We start from the raw sequence: 17,776 nt of genomic DNA, 5'->3' as shown, positions 1-17,776 counted from the left end.
GAGGGGAGCGGCTCTGGCCAGGGCTCTCTCCAGCTGCCTGGCCTGGCTGTGCGGGTTTCTCATCCTGCATTTCACTGTAACCCATTGCAGTGAAGAAAACTGGGATGTGGGTTTAGTGCTCTGCTTTACTGTGCTGTGGGGAGCTCCCACATAGAAGTAATGTAGGGTATTCTTGCTGAGGGGCAAGCTTTAAGGTAAGACACTATACAGTTACCCTAAAATAAGCGCTAGTCTGGTAATTCATACTCTTTCTAAGCAATAGTAGTATAGGCCTTTCCTAATTTTGGCTTTGCTACCAATGTTCATGAGCACCTGCATGTGCATTTATTCCCCTGATGATTTTCCTTTCCCATGTTTGTTTGTTTTGCAGACAATACTAGGAGAAACTCATGAAGAGGAGGATGAGATCCTTCCACGCAAAGACTATGAGGTGGGAAATGAACTGATAGCGGTTTATGAAATTAGTGTGGAAAGAACTGTAGACAGGTTTCAATCTGTTTGAGTTTGTGATGGAGTAGGTACTGAAAATGCATCACTGTTTAGATTGCATTGACACAAGCAGAAATACCAAGAGTTGCTGCACTTAAAAAAAACCTGCTCCTTATCATTGTACGTTTTTGGGTTAAAGCTTTGTGAGTAGAACGTGAGCATTCACTGCTTAAGTCAGACTTTTGTTGAGAAAATTAGTTTTCAGAGTCTGCTGGATTGTTCCACTTTTTTAAATGTGAGGTTTACAGGCTCTAGCAGTCTTGTTTCCTCATGACTGTAAAAAACGTCTGTAGTTACTTGGTGATTATCGCCTTACCGCTGTCTGATGTCATGCTGGCTCACAGCACATCTCCCCATCTATCGGTTCCTCTTCTTAGAGGGGATTTTTGCTTTTTGCACGTCTGTACGGTGGCCCTGAGCTATTTCAAGCAGCTGCTATTAGCATGGGTGTCACCAGCTGTTACTGCTTGGCTTGAAAAGGTGATGTTGATGTGGATAGCTGTGGTACTTTGTGAGGACAACTGGGCAACTCTATATTGCTTTTAACTCCCTGCTGTGATAAGCTTAAGAATTATGTTGTTCATCTGGAGAGGAATTCCTGTGTACTGTTCCAGATGTAGTAAGAGGTTAAATATAAAGATCTAATGTTATCCCCTGTGCTGTCAAATTGGAAACGCTTAAAGAATTAAATTCTAAATCTCTACCACGTGATTTCTTTAATTTAAAGTTGTATTAATCAGTCATGTTCCCTATTTCTCTCAGCTTTGGCAGTGAAATTGGTCTGTTCTTTCACTTCCTGATTCTTAGGGTCTGGCTCTGCTGGAAATGTTGACTTCTGTAATCTTTAACAAGGTCTTCAGTCCGTAGTTTTTTGAACACTCTGTTGCAGCTAATTCTCTTAAATTGACCTTTTGACATTCTTTCAGAGCTTGGATTATGATCGTTGTATCAATGACCCATACTTGGAAGTTTTGGAGAGTATGGACAACAAGGTAGGACCTTGTTCTTTCTTTTTCATTAGCTTGAAAGCTAAAACTGTGGAAATTGCTTAGAGAAATTTGACCAGAGATGTTGTGGGTTCCCCATCACTGGAGATGTTCAAGGTCAGGTCAGATGGGGCTTTGAGAAACCTGATCTAGTGAAAGATGTCACTGCCCATGGCAGAGGGATTGAAGTAGATTAACTTTAAAGGTCCCTTCCAGCCCAAACAATTCTATGATTCTAAATACGCTCCGCTGCAGGAAGCTTTGTGGGGTTTTTTTCTTCTTTATGAAAGGAATTCTGTGTGCTCTCTTGGTTTCTTTGTGAAAAGAATAAAAATATGTGTGAACATTATAGCCTCCAGCATCTGTTCTGATCCTCAGGTTTAAAGTGAGCAAGATGTTCAGCAGTTTTAAGTTCCTTATTTTCAGTTTGCTGTTGTCACTATCTTCTGTTGATTTATCACTCTAGCTCTAATTGATCTGTGGAGCTCTAAACAGCCCTTTTCTGATCCCCATTTCTATGCTGCTTTGACTTGGGGTATTTTTTTTTATTCTCTTCCTAAACAGAAAGCCCAGAGATATGAAGCAGTGAAGTGGGTGATGGTTTTTGCTATTGGAGTCTGCACAGGACTGGTAAGGATCAGACCGTTTGGGGAATGAGGAGAATTGAGGAGACTAAGAAGGAATAGTTTAGAAGTCAGTAGCTGAGGAGTAAAAAGGAGGAAACATTCTCCTTTGTGAACTGGAGAGCTCAATAGCTGAAGTTGTCTTTTGGGAATTACAGCATGTTGTTGCTAGATTATTTTTCTAGGAAGCCTTTTTTTCTTTCAGATCTTGCTGTGCTTTCTGTATTCTGGCAAATCCTTTAATTCTGCATACAGGAAAACTTGTCCAAAGTGAGCCCTTGATGAAAAAGAATGCTAATTTACAGTTGAACTGTATTTTATGCTTGGCATTACTAGCTTCACTGCATGTGTTTTCTGGAGTGTTTGAGAATTAGTTTTGCTGACTGTATGCCTCAGTTAAACACCAGCTTTCTTCTGTACCCTCAAGTATGTTGTGGGTGTTAAAAATGCTACCAGATTAGTACTCTGAAATTCATCTCTTCAGGAATAATTCTAGGATGGATCTGTCCCAGTGAGAACAAGGGAAGCAGCAAATCTGAGCCTGTGAAGTTACTCTGAGCCATGTTTCTTTTGCCTTCTTTGTCCTCTGGCCTCCCATGTGCATACTTCTGATAGAGGGTGGTCTTTGTTACTTGTATGTAGTAATTTCTGATGGCAGATCTGTCTTTTCATAGGTGGGCCTCTTTGTGGATTTCTTCGTACGGCTCTTGACCCAGCTCAAGTTCCAAGTGGTACAAAGCTGTATCTTTTACCTAGTGTGTGGGTTCCTGTTAGACTCAAGTGACCTTCTCCTTGCTGTGTTTCACTCGGAGCAGCTGACTCTCAGACTTGTGCCATCAGTCATGTTGTTGATGGTTAATCAAGTTTTCAACTTGCCTATATCGTTCCGCCCCTGAAACCGATAAATGGTTCCAGTATCATGCACACAGGCAAAGGCTATTCCCTGGAAGAATGAGTGGTTTCCCTTCCTTATAGTTCAGTCTTGATCTTGAAAAGGAAGTCTGGCTTCCTGATGGGTTGTGTCAGCTGCCCTGGCTGGATTAGGAAGCACAGGCTTGGCTCCTCATGCCAGTGGCACCCCCAGACAGAACTGAATGATTGTGTGTTGGTGGGGGGAACGATGTTGTTTTCCTTGACCATCCCTGCAGCGGTGGAAGAATGCACTGAGAAAGGCTGTCTTGCCTTGTCCTTGCTGGAGCTGCTGGGGTTCAACCTGACCTTTGTTTTTCTTGCTAGTCTTCTGGTCCTGATCCAAGTAAGACTTAGGTCCACTGCTTCTCTGTACACAGCCTCTCTTTGCTCTCACAGAGATCCTGGGTATGAAGTTTCTGTCTTGCTGGAAGCACTTTCTGCCCCAAGACATCAAACTAGCTTGACAGTGCTAATTGATTTGGCTAAGCAGGGTCTCTTGGTCCCTTGCTGTGCTCCCTGATGAGATATTGTTGGTGAGCTATGAAATCGATGCAGCACAGTATCAGTGTTTCTTTTCTGCAGCCTGTAGCAGCTGGATCAGGAATTCCTGAAATTAAGTGCTACCTCAATGGTGTAAAGGTTCCAGGGGTTGTGCGTCTCCGGACAGTGGTGTGCAAAGCTATGGGAGTGCTCTTCAGTGTGGCAGGAGGTAAGAAGGGCTGTGGTGGCTTGATCTTGTTGGGTCAAGGAATCAATGAAGGGGGGAAAATGCTGTCCCTGCTGTACCTAGAGCACAAAAAGCTTCTCCTACCTTTCCAGTAAAATGATTTTGATAGACTGGAGCACAGGTCATGAGCCCTGAATGCATATGTAGAGTAGATAGACAGAAGGATCAGGACTATTGGGGGAACATGTACTTTTCTGTGTGGACCAGACAGAAGTGGCTCTTTGTGGCTCAGTTCAAGAGGGAGACCTGAGAATTCTCCAGAACACATTGTCTAGAGCAGCCTGAAGGAGGCTGTGTTCTAGCAGGGCAGAATAACTTGGAGTTCAGAGCCCTTGTACCAGCTGTCTTCAAATGGTTCCACCCACTTGGAGTGCCAAGTCTGTGGAAGTCTTCACAAACATCTGGGGGGTTGAGGGGGCAGGGGTTGGCATCGTCCTTCACTTTGAAGGGAGAGGGTGGAGCTGCAGGCTTGACACAGAGGACTGTGCCATGACATGGGAATGGTGAGCTGATCTCTCCTGGCTTTGTCAGCAAGGGAGAGAGTGGGGGGAATGTGTTACCTCATCAGTTCTGTTTTTCCAGGTCTTTTTGTCGGGAAGGAGGGTCCAATGATTCACAGTGGGGCTGTCGTGGGTGCGGGTTTGCCACAGGTTAGTGCTGGCCTGGATTGCAGGCCCAGTCACACCACTGCTTTGTCAGAATAGTGTGAGGGGTAAATTTCCATCTCCTGTGTTTCTAAATCTTTCCTTTGTTTGTAGTTCCAGAGCATCTCTCTGAGGAAGATCCAATTTAACTTCCCCTATTTCCGCAGTGACAGGTACTGTACCCAGGTTGTGGAGGAGAGGAGCGGAGAATGAATGAGCAGACTTTGGGAGAAGGGTGGTGGGCTGGGATGAATCAGTCAGTTGTTTTTTCAGTTTCTCTCTAGTGTCCTGCAGTTTCATTCTGCAGCAAGACAGCACCAAGGACTTGACTCTTCCATGCTGCTCTGGTCTCCGTGTTCATTGATGTTCTCTTGTATTACCCAACAAATCTCTACCCATTTAAAACCTTTAATCTGAATAGTTAAATGGCTTCATTGTTGGGAACAAGCTCAGTTACTCCCCCCTTATGACCAAGATAGACTACAGAGAAGGCTGGCCCACTTGAATGTGCAAAAAATCTTACCCTTCCCTCTCTGTAATTCTTTCAAGTGATGCTCAAGCCCCAAGGTTTGGGATGGTTCCTCATACACTGGGCAGTTGTGTAGTGTTAGAGTTTTGCTCTATATTGGTGCTCGAGAGAGAGAGAGAGAACATGATGCTGCAATGACTTAATGAATAAATGGTGTTGCCTGCCATGGCCAGCACATCTCCCAGCTGTCACTCCTATATCCCTGGGATGTATCCATAAATGGGAATGGTCTCTTACTTTGCAGAGCCTAAGCACCTCCAGAGCTTTACTTTGCTAAACCAAGATTGTTTTCCTCTTCATTTCAGGGATAAAAGGGATTTTGTATCTGCTGGAGCTGCTGCAGGGGTTGCAGCTGCCTTTGGAGCCCCGATTGGGGGTACTCTCTTCAGCTTGGAAGAAGGTTCTTCCTTCTGGAACCAGGGACTTACATGGAAAGTGGTGGGTAATGACTCTGGCTCTTTCTGCATGTCTATTCCTTGAGCTGGACCTTTGGGAGGGCTGGTCAATGAGGGCATTCAGATTATCCTGTCTCCTCCTGAGCTCTCCTGACAGGAGCGAGATTGCCTGCTCTATCAGTGCTCCAGAATTGGTGTTAGTGCCTTGTAATCGATTTGCAACTACAAACTGGCATATTTGACAAAAAAAAAAAGAGCTTTTGCTGCAAGAATTACTAGCTGAAATTCCTAACTTGTTTGGGAAACTAAATTGGATGATGTAGTAGTCCATTCTAGCCCTGCTGTCTTTTGTAGCTGACAATAGGTGTTAAACCTCAATAGGACTATTTTCTTAAAGCTTGAGAAGGTTCTGAGGTTCCCTTCCCCAGGCATAAGTCTCAAGGAGGAATTTAGGAAGTGGTTTGTTTTTTCTTAAAAAAAAAAATTTAAAATAATTGTTTGGTTTTTTGGGTTTTTTTTACTTCCTCAGCTTTTTTGTTCCATGGCTGCCACCTTCACCCTGAATTTTTTCCGCTCTGGGATTCAATTTGGAAGTTGGGGTTCTTTCCAACTCCCTGGGCTGCTGAACTTTGGGGAGTTTAAGGTAAGATTTAGTACTGTGCTGTTACTTCCACCTCCAGTCTCTTGTCAGTTCAGTGTTTTTTTGTTTTGTTTTTTTTCGATACATGCTTGTATTTCAGCAAAGGGCAGTTGATATTTAGCTGCAATACATTGATAGCCTAAGACAGAATTGTTCCCTTTTGGTCATAAGTGCTGAAACTCTGCTGCTGTGGAGACAGAAGCATTGGTAGGAATTTCCAGTGACTACTCTCATGGGTTTTTTTATGCTTTTGTGCACATAGTGCTCAGAGTCTGATAAGAAATGCCACCTCTGGACAGCTGTGGACCTGGGCTTCTTCATTCTGATGGGGATTGTAGGAGGACTTCTCGGAGCCACCTTCAACTGCCTGAACAAGAGACTCGCAAAGTATCGCATGCGGAACGTGCATCCCAAGCCAAAGCTGGTCAGGTATTTGTGCTCTCCTGAGTCTGTGCAGGGATCTCTGATCTGTGCGCAGTGTCCCAAAGCGAAAGCATCAATCTAGAAGACCCAGTGAGAGGGATTGGAGGAAATTCTAAACCTATTATTTTTGAAATTGCAAAACAAAGCCTCTGTAGAACTTAAAGGTGAACACCAGAAACCAGATGTTACAACCCCTTTGTGTTTTTTTTAATTACTGTGATGGTACAGAGTGTGCTGCAACCCCCCTTACAAGAGCTGTGAAGGGAGCTCTTTATAATAAAGGCTAGAGCTGAACAAACCAGAGCTTTGTCTCCATGCAGTATTTTTTTTTATGTCTTGTCTGAAGAGATGTGGAAAGAATAGTTGATCCCACTCTTTTTTTTTTAATTACCATGGTTAATTAGATCCACAACTGAGCTAATATCTGTGCTATTTAGAGAGGGAATCACCATGTAATTCTGGGAAAATAGCTGTTTGCTCTAGACAATTCCTAAGTAAGAAGGCCAAGTTTTTTTAAAAAAATTAGTATTTCAGCAGTTAAAAATAAAAAATATGAGAGACTGTGCATGAACCTGTCCAGTCCTGTCTAGACTTTTACCCTTTAAGGATCTACTGAACATTGTTTCCATGTGAACAGCCTCATCACTGAACCCTTCCCTGTGGCTTTTTATGAGTGACTGTTACATGTTCTGTGGGCAGAAATAGCTCCTTTTTTGGGGCAGGCAATTAAAAAAAGAGATTAGTACAATCCCTGGCAACCAAATTGTAATTCAGTTTGACCTGCAGGGTCCCCTCCTTCTAATGTTAAGCTATGGTGACTTCTTGCAACCCTGTCAAAGTCATGTGCAGAGCTGGGACTGGGTTACAGGGCTATGTGTGGCTTCAGCCTGTGGTTTCTATTGTGTACTTGCAGAGTCTTGGAGAGCCTGCTGGTGTCGTTGACTACCACGGTTGTGGTCTTTGTAGCCTCCATGGTTCTGGGGGAATGCCGGCAGATGTCTCCCACCAGTCATAGTGGCAATGACACTCTGAGCCTGCAGGTGAGGGATCTTCTGTCAAAATTATACATTCCCATCATATTGTTCACCCTCCAGAGAAGCACAGGCACATAATGAGCTTTTGACAGCATGCAGTACCTAACAGAACTTCAGTGAAAGCCTAAAGGGAGTTGCAGGAGCTTAGGGTAATAATGAAAGCTGCCCTTTGTGCTCTCATACTTTGGTGAAGCAGCTCAAGCTGTGAATTGGGGAGCCCACTCATGTCGCAGGCCCCATCTATGCTGTTTGTGTTTGGTCTGAACTTCCCAAAGTGTGGGCTGACAGCCCTGTACAGAAGGGTTACTCCCATTCTGCACAGAGGCTAATGTAGGAGAGAGTGGATTTTAACTGTTTGGTTTTTTTGTGTCCTGCATTAGGGTATGTCAGAAGATGTGAATTCAAGCATCAAAACATTTTTCTGCCCAAATGAAACATACAATGACATGGCCACACTCTTCTTCAACCCTCAGGAGTCAGCTATCTTGCAGCTCTTCCATCAGGATGGTGAGTAGCTGGGAGGCAGTGCCCTGTCCCATGTTTAGGCTTCAGAGCTTCATCTTGCTTGAAACAGCCTCATCATAAGAACCACAAGGCTAAGAGCATTTTCAGGTCTTCATGGCTCTGGGGGTCAGCTAGTATAACAGGTGAAAGCCTCCTCCATGGGAAGAAAGGCCTGCTTTTCCTCTCTTTTTCACTTATTCATTGTCTTCATGTGTGTTTGGACTGGGAGAATAAGTAGCTGTTGTGAGATGAGCCTGCTGTGAGCTGAGGGGTGGATGGTGCATAACTACTGTCTTTGTCCAACACACCTGTGCCCCTTTAGTCATGATTCTTCTTGTGTTGCAGGTACTTTCAGCCCAGTCACACTGTCCTTGTTCTTCCTTCTTTATTTCTTACTCTCCTGCTGGACATACGGGATCTCTGTGCCCAGTGGTCTTTTTGTGCCATCACTGCTTTGTGGGGCTGCCTTCGGACGCCTGGTCGCCAACCTCCTCAAAAGGTGCATTGAGTGTGTGTATGTGTGTGAGATGTGCTGCAGGTGCATGCTGAGCTCTCAGTCAGACTATTCTAACCTCCAGGCTCTGTTTTTTGTCCTAGCTACATTGGCCTGGATCACATCTACTCAGGAACTTTTGCTCTGATTGGGGCAGCAGCGTTCCTGGGAGGAGTGGTCCGCATGACAATTAGTCTGACTGTCATCCTGATTGAATCAACCAACGAGATCACTTACGGGCTCCCAATAATGATTACCCTCATGGTGAGTGCAGGGGTTTAGCTCTGGCTTCTTGCAGACTGCTTCAACATGTGCTAGCTGTGAATCTGTTCCTTCCAGGGCTTTGATAAGCCAAGGAGTCTTGTACTTGGAGCAGCAGCTCATCAGACCTTCTGTTTTCTGTGCAGGTAGCCAAATGGACAGGAGACTTTTTCAACAAAGGCATCTATGACATCCATGTGAACTTGCGAGGAGTGCCTCTTCTGGAGTGGGAAACGGAGGCGGAAATGGATAAGTAAGGCTACTTCTCTTGGCAGGGCTTTGGGTTAGAGTTTGTGGTAGGGTTCTTGCTCTGAAAGGAATGCTGTAATGCAGGGGGATGATGCTTCATCTGCAAAGACCCTGGCTGCTCTGAGAGGACCAGCTGTGAGGAGGGCTGCTGTGAGAGAAATTGGGAGTTGTGCATCAGGCCTGTAGCAAGAAAAGGGGAGCCCTTTCTGAGGAGGGGTGGACAGGTGGAGATCTGAGAAGCAGATTTGTGAGGTTCAGCAAGAACTCTGTGAAAATGTTCTACTGGACTTTGCTTCTTGCAAAATTTAATCTTCCCACCTATCATCTTTTCCCAGGAATGTTTAAACACTTTCTATGTTATAAATTGGAACCTTTTACCTTGCCATCATTGATGCAATGTTATGTTAAAAAAAACCCCAAACTATTGTGCCGGCATGGCTAATAACGCAGGGAAGGTGAGCGCACAGGTAGAAGGAGCTGGCAGAACTAAACTGCAGCAGACTCCTTCAGGGTCTCATTTTGGGACTGGTTTGTTTCCTTCTTTGTCCATCACCAGCCTTCTGTTGCTGATGTGATACACGCAGCAATCTTGGATTTCTGTTTCCTCAGACTACGAGCCAGTGACATCATGGAACCCAACTTGACATACGTCTACCCGCACACCAGGATCCAGTCCCTTGTTAGCATCCTGCGCACAACTGTCCATCATGCCTTCCCTGTAGTAACTGAGAACCGGGGCAACGAGAGGGAGTTCATGAAGGGAAATCAACTGATAAGTAACAACATCAAATTCAAGGTAAGAAGTTGCTTGTTTGATAAGTTGAAGTGTAAAGAGCTTTGTTTTGCAGGTGGAAGGCTCTTTCTTTTGTTATCTAGGCTTTTGTCAGTGCAGAATTAAGGTCAGACCTACTGCAATACAAAATTTTCAGGGACCCAATTTCATTCCATTCTCTGGGTTATGGTAAAGGCAGAAGAGTGGACTGCGTTCCTAGAGGCAGAAGTTGAGAGGACTGTGTCCATCCTAAACAGAGGAACCTGTTTATGATGGACATGGAAAAGTACTTCGGCACTGAAGTACTGAACCCACCATTGAGATCAGTAGTAGGTGCCTAAATGCTTCTCTCCTTTCTAGGAAGGGTAGTGGGGCAGACACTTTAGTCTCTTGGGAAACTTACAATTTAAGGTTGGAATGAATAATGAAAATGCTTGTGACATACTTGTGCTCTACAAAAAGGGTGCCTGAGTTCCTAAACTCCAGGTTCTCTCTCCAAGGATAGTACAGTCCTATTGGCTATTCTTACAAGTACTGTGGCAGCACTGACTAAGGAACACCTTATCTGGTGACATAAAGATATGATCAAATAGTTAATAGTTGCTCTTGGATAACAACCTGCTTAGGGGAGTATGTGAAAATTGTTTGTTGTATCCAGAAATCCAGCATCCTCACCCGAGCTGGAGAGCAGCGCAAGCGTAGTCAGTCCATGAAGTCGTACCCTTCGAGTGAATTGCGTAACATGTGTGACGAGCACATAGCAACGGAGGAGCCAGCAGAAAAGGAGGATCTGCTGCAACAGATGCTAGAGAGAAGGTGGAATTCTGGTAGGCACAAACTTAAGGAAACAAACAGTGTGTTTCCATATGTTGAGACGTGTTGTGATACTTCAGACAGTCCCTGTCATTCCATATGTCAGAGGAATCGGTGCTGGTATCCCCGTTTTAGGAGAAGTGACTTGTCAGGTCTCATCAGCCAGTGCTGGGGCTCACACCTGTGACTGAGCCCTAGGCTAATGGCTTGATGGTGTCCAGCCTGTTAAATTTCCTTCAAATACCTGTCCAGAAATATTTCCTGGAGGGAATGGAATACCTGGGGAAATACCTTGTCTGTAGAAATCGATGCTCTCTTGGCTGCAAAAACCTGAGGGCTCTGCAAAGCTCACTCTTCCCAAGAGAGGAGCTAACAACTTGATGCCGTAATACTGACAACACCTTTCTGGTAACTGGGCTGAATCATCAGGCTTGTATTGCAGTTGCTTCCAAGCAGAAGCTCAGTCTAGTGATTATGACTCATGAGTGGAGTCCTGACCCTGACATTTTGCCAGATGCTTCAGCTTTTATTAGAATCTGAATAATTTGGCACTGAAGATTGCTTTAGTAGCAAGTGATTTGAAATTTAGGGTTAGGAGACTGTCTCCATTCTGCTGCTGTTGTCATACTCTGCCCACAGTAATGGCTCTTGACCCCTCTCTGCTATTTTGTTTGGTGGAGAAAAGACTTGCTTGTCTCTAGCAAGAGTCCCTGAAATGTTCAGGAGAAGGTTGCACAGAGCTGAAATAGCTGCTGTTGTTTTGGAAGTGGGGGGTATGTGTCTTTCCTTAAGTTCATGCAACTTATAATGTGCTAAATCTGTCACAGATACACTCCCTACCCCAACCTGTACCCTGACCAGTCTCCCAGTGAAGAGTGGACCATGGAGGAACGTTTCAGACCTTTGACCTTCCATGGCTTGATCTTGCGCTCACAGCTCGTCACCCTCCTTGTCAGGGGTGTTTGTTACTCCGAGAGCCAGTCGGTGAGTCTTCCTAAGCAGGAATTGTAGCAGACACATCCCTAACCTCTCGGCTGAGAAGGCTGGGAAGAATATTGATGGACTGCCAAAAAGAATTTACCTATTTTTTACACTCTAAAGAATGCATCTGTGTTTTAAAACTGCAGATGAATAATGTGAATTCTCCCTTGCAGCTCTAGAATAGAGAGAATTTAGTCTCTGTTTAAGCACCTTCAGGAAAAGAGGACAGCTATGATTTAAAAAATAAATCAACAGACCCATTTGTTGCATAAAGGTGCAATCCTGTCAGAACTGGAGAATGGAGGGCAGATATTAAATACAAAGAGAGCAACCAGCAGTGTATACTGTGTGTTTTTACTGCTGTGTGCCAAGGTCTTACCAGGTCAGCTGTGTTACTGACATCAGTATGAGCATTTGTGTTTGAGGCCCATCTTCCACAAGACTGATTTGTTGCTGCCCTCCAGTGTTGAGTGTAGGTCTGTCAGATGTTGGAGAGCAGATTTATTGCTCTCACCTGTGTAGGTTTGGGCTTGCACTGGTGCATTCTGAGATGAGCTGGCAGAGTACCTCTCCAGAAGTTATATGTGTGGGCATGAAGGGAGGAGGAGGTCTCGGTGAGCGATTGGGAGGCATGGTTTGCTGTGCTGCTTGCAGACCATATGCTCTCTGGGGTGGTGACACATCAGTTCAGTGGGATTTGTTTTAAATTGCAGAGTGCAAGTCAGCCTCGTCTGTCCCATGCAGAGATGTCGGAGGATTATCCCCGCTATCCAGATATCCATGACCTGGATCTCACGTTGCTAAACCCTCGCATGATAGTGGTAAGAGATGCACTGCAGTGTGACAGTGTTTCCTGATACATGTTTAGGACTGTCTCAAGCCTTTAAAAAAAGCTGAGAGTTTAAGTCCACCCTTGGGTGCAGGGACCAACATTCTGTACTCCTCATGCATTCAGTCAGCTTTGTCTGCATGTGGAAATCAATCCTGATGCCTGCTCTGAGGTAACATTGCACACAGGTGCTTTACTTTCAGAATAAGATGTTCCCTTCTCTAGTTTAACTTCCTTCTAGATTAGACTCCTGCCTGAGTGAGACTGGACAGGCAAACTGCTTATATCTGTTTGGAACTCTGTGCTGGCAGCTGAGTCTGGCAAGCCTGTCATTGTCTTTGTGACAGGAAGGTTGCTGTGTAGGCCAAAGTGGTTTTTTTAATATACATTCTTATTTTCATGGACCTGCATTTATCCTGCTTAGAGGCTTTCTGCAGCGTTGGGCTCTTAAGATCATGGGTTCCAGTGTTCAAACAAACTGTGACAAATTCAGGTTCCTGAAATAATTTCATATTTATGGAGAAATAGAAGATGCCCACATTCCAATACCCTCTTCAGAAATTAGTGCATTGAAGAAGTTGTAGGAATTGCTTGTTAGTGATTCCCAGAGATAGTGAAAATGCCTCTTGTAAATAATACATTTGTTTTTCTTTCTTAGGATGTCACCCCGTACATGAACCCATCGCCCTTTGCTGTCTCTCCAAACACTCATGTGTCACAAGTCTTCAACCTGTTTAGGACAATGGGACTCAGGCATTTACCAGTTGTGAACGCAGTTGGAGAGGTGAGTCCTTATATCCATTTTGTCTTGGCTGAGCAAGGAAGTCACTGTGTTTTTTCCAATGCTTTCCACCTTTGGGAGAATTAAGATATAACAGAAATGCTTTAAAGAGATCAGAATGTGATCTTCTTAAGGCCCTGAAGCGTTGTTGATTACTGTGACTTTGTTACCATCCTTTGCGTCCAAGCCTGCTTCCTGCTTTCCCTGCAAAGAGCAGGATGTGCAGTCTCTCTCCTGTCTCAGGCTGGCAGCATGTGGAAGCTCATACTGTCTTATACCTGTTGAGAGGCCTTGAGCTCATCAGAGGCCACTAATTTGGCTTCTTCTTTGACAGCTTTATTCAAGGGCAGGAGCAGGATTTCCTGTGTGTTGGGGCAGGTGTTTTTTCTGCTGGAAGGGAATTTGCATTCTCTTCCTACACAAAGGAGCAGCAAAATAAAGGACTCTTTGAATGGTTTGTGCTTGATTCACTGTACTTGTCTCTTTGCCATCTACAATGCTCAGGAATAGTCAGTAGATGTCAGTAACTTCCTATAAACATAATGAGAAACTGTTTCCCTTAAGCCTGAACTGGTCTGTCCCTACGAGACAGCAGTGCTCTTTCTGCCTCGTGGGGTTCATAATAGCTGCTGTACAGACTGTTGGTTGAAAACAAAAGATGTTGATTCATTCCATGTTTAGTACAAGATGCTTTTGCAGTACTAAGGAGGAGCCTAGTTCTAAACTCTTTCAACCTGTAAAATCACTGAAGTGTTTCATCAGCTGAAATGTGTGGTTTGACTGTTGCCCCAGCAGGCTGGGAGAGGTTCCCTTTTGTGACCTGCCTGCTAGTGATGGCCAAAGCACAGTCACCACTTAGCTAGTCTTTACCACTTCTCTCTCTAGGGCTTCCTAGAATGTATCTGATATGAGCTATCTGCAGTCATGCCATGTGACGTACCAGAAATGTCTCTAATGAAGCCATAAGACGCAGTTTTGTTATTTCCAATTACAGTTTTCACTTTCCAAAGGATTTAGTTACATCCATATGGTGTCTAACATGGACAGGATTTCCCTTCCTACCCGGCAGGGGTAACAACTGCTGGGTCCAGACACCATAGCAGCAGTTAAGCTCTCTGTTTTGGTGTAGTTAAAGCAGTGTCTTGCCTGGATATAAGAGCTGGGTGAGGGAGGGGGTGCTGTTTTGGTGAGATTTGAACTTGAACCCACTCTAATTCAGCACTGGACAGGAACAGCTTGCAGGTCCCCTCTCTTTTGGGGGTTGGAAAGAACAGCAGCTCTACCATGCACGTCTCTTAGTGGCACATCTGTGATACTGACTTGTATCTTTTTTTCCTCTTTTCTTCCTCTTTAAGATTGTTGGGATAATCACTCGGCACAACCTGACCCACGAATTTCTGCAGGCAAGACTGAGACAACACTATCAGACCATTTGATGTCCTTGCCCACCCTGCCCCACTGTCGGTGTGGCTACCTCCCTCTTCCAAGCCTGCACACGCGCTCGCATTCTGCTTGGACCCCACAAGGCCCAAGACTTGCCGTTTGGCTTCTCACATGCATATCAAGCCTGGGGAGCTGGAAAACATCTTACTAGCCAGAGAATTAGAGGACCTGCCTGAGCCCAGAGCTGTTGATTGATCTCAGGCACTTGGTTTGACCACTCTTGATCCAGGTTTTATCTCTTCCTGTGCCCTAGTTACCTCCTTTCATCAGCCATTGTCCTGACACTGTATGTTCTGCTGTTTTGTTTTGGGGTCTTTTTTTTAATGGTTGGAAAAAAGAACCATCTAGCTCCACTGTGTCCTGTGCAGGGAACTGCAGCATCTCTTCCCTGTCCTCCTGTATGTCTCCCTTTTCCTCTTCCTCCCTTGTTCCTGCAACTGTTGCCTTACTTGTGTGAGAAGGAGGTCACTGTCAAGGCTGAGAGGAGATACTGAAGTTTGAAATTATCAAATAGCTGCTCTGGAGAATGGCTTTTCTCAAAAGCAGCATTAAAAATTCCAACTCTTTGGAAATACACCTTTCTTCATGGGTGTTCCCACTTGCACATGTTTTTCCACTCTGGCTTCATTTGTTCCTAGTTTCTCTCCTTTCATGGGGAAGTGTCCCTGCTGTGATGTTTTTTACGTAAGCAGCTGACTTTTGAGAGCAACTCAGCAAATCAGGACTTCAAAACAGTTCAATTCCAGTCACTGTTTGCATTTATAAATACTTAATAAATTTGCAGAACATCTTGGAAAAGGGAAATCTCTTTTCCTTGTTAGCTGCTGCCATTATCTCCCTGTAAGAGACTCTTCTAAGGCACTTTCTGGCACTCCTCTTTGTCACTACCCTGACACTCCTGCATTTCTTGGCATTTGTAGGCACTTTGTCCTTGCACAGATCCAACAGTGAGAGACTAGGACACCTTTCCAGCTAGGGTTAGAGACCAAGGAACCCCATGTCTTCAGAGCATGGTGAAGTGTTGCTTTCTGGAGGCAAATAGAACTGATACCCTGTCTCCGGGCTTGGTTGAATTATCTCTGTGATGAGAGGAGCTGGTGTAACTTCAGGCTGCCACAGAGGAGCAATACTTGGTGCTGGTGCCTAACAGGCAGGATCTGCTGCAGGGTGGTAAGTGGGACTGTCTGTGCTCTAAAAATGCTTGGGATAACGTTTGCAGCTGCAACAGCTGAATATCTGTAAGGGTAAAAGCAGCACTTAGAAGCCAGTTGCAGCCAGTTCACTGCTTTAGCAGGTACCATCCTGGCCAGCACCTGTATTGTTCCAGCAGGCACCTGCCCTCCTGAGTTTTGCATACAGATAACCCTCAGTGGGAAGCCAGCATTGTGCCTCCAGGGGCTGCAGAGCTGATTGGCTTGATAAAGCACAGAGCATTCTCCCAGCCAAGAGACTGGGCCAAGTGACATGGGGAATGTATCCCAGAAAAGCTTCTACACAGCCTCTGAGTGCTCCAGTTAACCTGTTGTCTGCCATAAGGAGCTAGCTGGGTGAGAGTGGTGGCAGAACGAAATCAGATGTTATATTTTCTGAATTCAGGAACTCATCTATGCTGAAGTTTTTTCTGACTAAGACTGAAGTTCTGCCCTTTCTTTACATGTGTCAAAACACTAGATCTGTTAAAGCAGCCGCTTTGACTGACTTTGTGGAAGCTGATTATCCCAGGGCACTGCTCTGCAAACTGCTGGCTGCAGACCTCTACTACAGTTAGGGTTAGGAGGAGGTTTTGTGCCCAGGGCACCAGCCATGGTCTTGATATAGAGCTCTAAATCCCTGGAACTTTTAGATGTTCATGGAGTCTTTGCAGTGTGGATAGTTGGTGGACAGATGTATCCAACCTGGACTCCTTTGCTGGGACAGGTGTGGCATGTTCCTTGGAGTACATGAGTTGGCATCAGCTACTGCTCTTGACTTGCAAGTTCTTTCCCTGTAAGTAGAGTAAGAATGTTTGTTCTCCCTGGGTAGTCTCTGCAGATGACTTCTAAAATGCCTGTGTTCCCTGAGCTCCCAAGAAACTTCCAGCACCCCTTTGTGCTCCCTGAAGCTGGACTGTAGGTCTGAAATACGCTTCTGTTAACCTACTTCTCGTTCAAAGGATTTGTGCTCATGGGCAGTTACAAATCACAGGAATCCTGTTTTGATGGGATTTCAGATCACTCTCACGTGGAATTAGCAATCCCATACTGTCAGAGCACCTGTTGAAAATGCTCTGTCTCTCCATGACAAACCTTTTTACTCTTGCTCATGTTGAGTGATTGTGTGTGGAAGGTTCTTTCTCTTCCTGCACCTGAATAGGGTTCCTTAGATTGTTTGCTTTGAGCTGGTCACGTCCCATTTTATTTCTGTATACAAGCTGTCGCAGTGTATTTTGCTGCGGGGTGTCTTGTCATCACTACTGAGACCTGGAGTTAGGCAATCCAGACAAGACAGACTGAAAAATCTTGTCAGGGTTTGTCTGAGCACCAGCTGTCCTTCCCCATGAGAAGGTCACTTGCCTGCAACCTGCTGTCAGCACTTTCTGCTCTGCCTGTGTGTCTCTTATTCAAATGTTTCAGCTGGAAAACACACCCCTTTCACTCCTTCAGTAAAGAAGTTTTAAATGAGGATGGTGGGTGACCCTGTCAGCTGCTCTAAAGGGAAATCTCGGTGTGCAATCACTGTTATGTGGCCTGCAGAAAGGGAATTACAAGTTCATATGGAGATTGGAGATGGGCAGTTCCCTTCTGCTAAGGACTGATGCAAAGGGGCTTGTGTTGAATCAGTCTTGTTCTCACAATTTGATCGTTTAATTCCTTTCTTACAACACACTAACTGCTTCTACTCTGGCTCTGGTTGCTTAGTGATTTACCAAGAAACTTATTTCTAACATAGGTGCCTGTAACCTTTTACTCAGAGCAACACTAAAGGAATAGTAACGAAGAACTGGATTAGTATTGATGACAAAAGTTAGGGGGTAGCGTGGGGCATTCTCCCCTGCCTCATAATTTCCTGTGCAGTGTTAATTATGCAGTTTTGAATTGTTAACTTACTGTGAGCCATTCCAATGGTAGCAACTTACCTTTCCATTTGTTTTTTTTGCACTGTTTTTTTGTTATGAAATGATGTAAGCTAATTCCACAGTGTATATAAATTGTATTTTTTTTAAATTTGTATGAATATATTTTTATTTGAACTATGGCACTTGGGAAGTA

The 17,776-nt window shown here is 44.7% G+C and overlaps 1 protein-coding gene across 1 annotated transcript; it reads left to right on the top strand.

Moving 5' to 3' along the window:
- Positions 1-370: 370 nt before the first annotated feature.
- CLCN6 (Cl-/H+ antiporter 6) lies at positions 371-16,418 on the top strand (the record flags this gene model as incomplete). Its single annotated transcript, XM_010170518.1, has 22 exons — positions 371-430; positions 1,416-1,481; positions 2,040-2,105; positions 2,773-2,839; positions 3,247-3,353; positions 3,593-3,719; positions 4,320-4,387; positions 4,496-4,554; positions 5,216-5,348; positions 5,835-5,948; positions 6,208-6,374; positions 7,282-7,408; positions 7,783-7,909; positions 8,252-8,405; positions 8,504-8,663; positions 8,807-8,913; positions 9,519-9,705; positions 10,340-10,497; positions 11,322-11,478; positions 12,189-12,296; positions 12,963-13,088; positions 14,441-16,418. Coding segments are annotated over 22 exons (2,526 nt in total), but the record flags the coding sequence as incomplete, so codon positions are not given.
- Between the last annotated feature and the right edge of the window lie 1,358 nt (positions 16,419-17,776).

This window comes from Antrostomus carolinensis, unplaced genomic scaffold, assembly GCF_000700745.2.
Source record: "Antrostomus carolinensis isolate BGI_N321 unplaced genomic scaffold, ASM70074v2 scaffold37676, whole genome shotgun sequence".
NCBI classification, from domain to species: Eukaryota; Metazoa; Chordata; class Aves; order Caprimulgiformes; family Caprimulgidae; genus Antrostomus; species Antrostomus carolinensis.
This window is presented reverse-complemented; position numbering and strand designations above follow the sequence as displayed.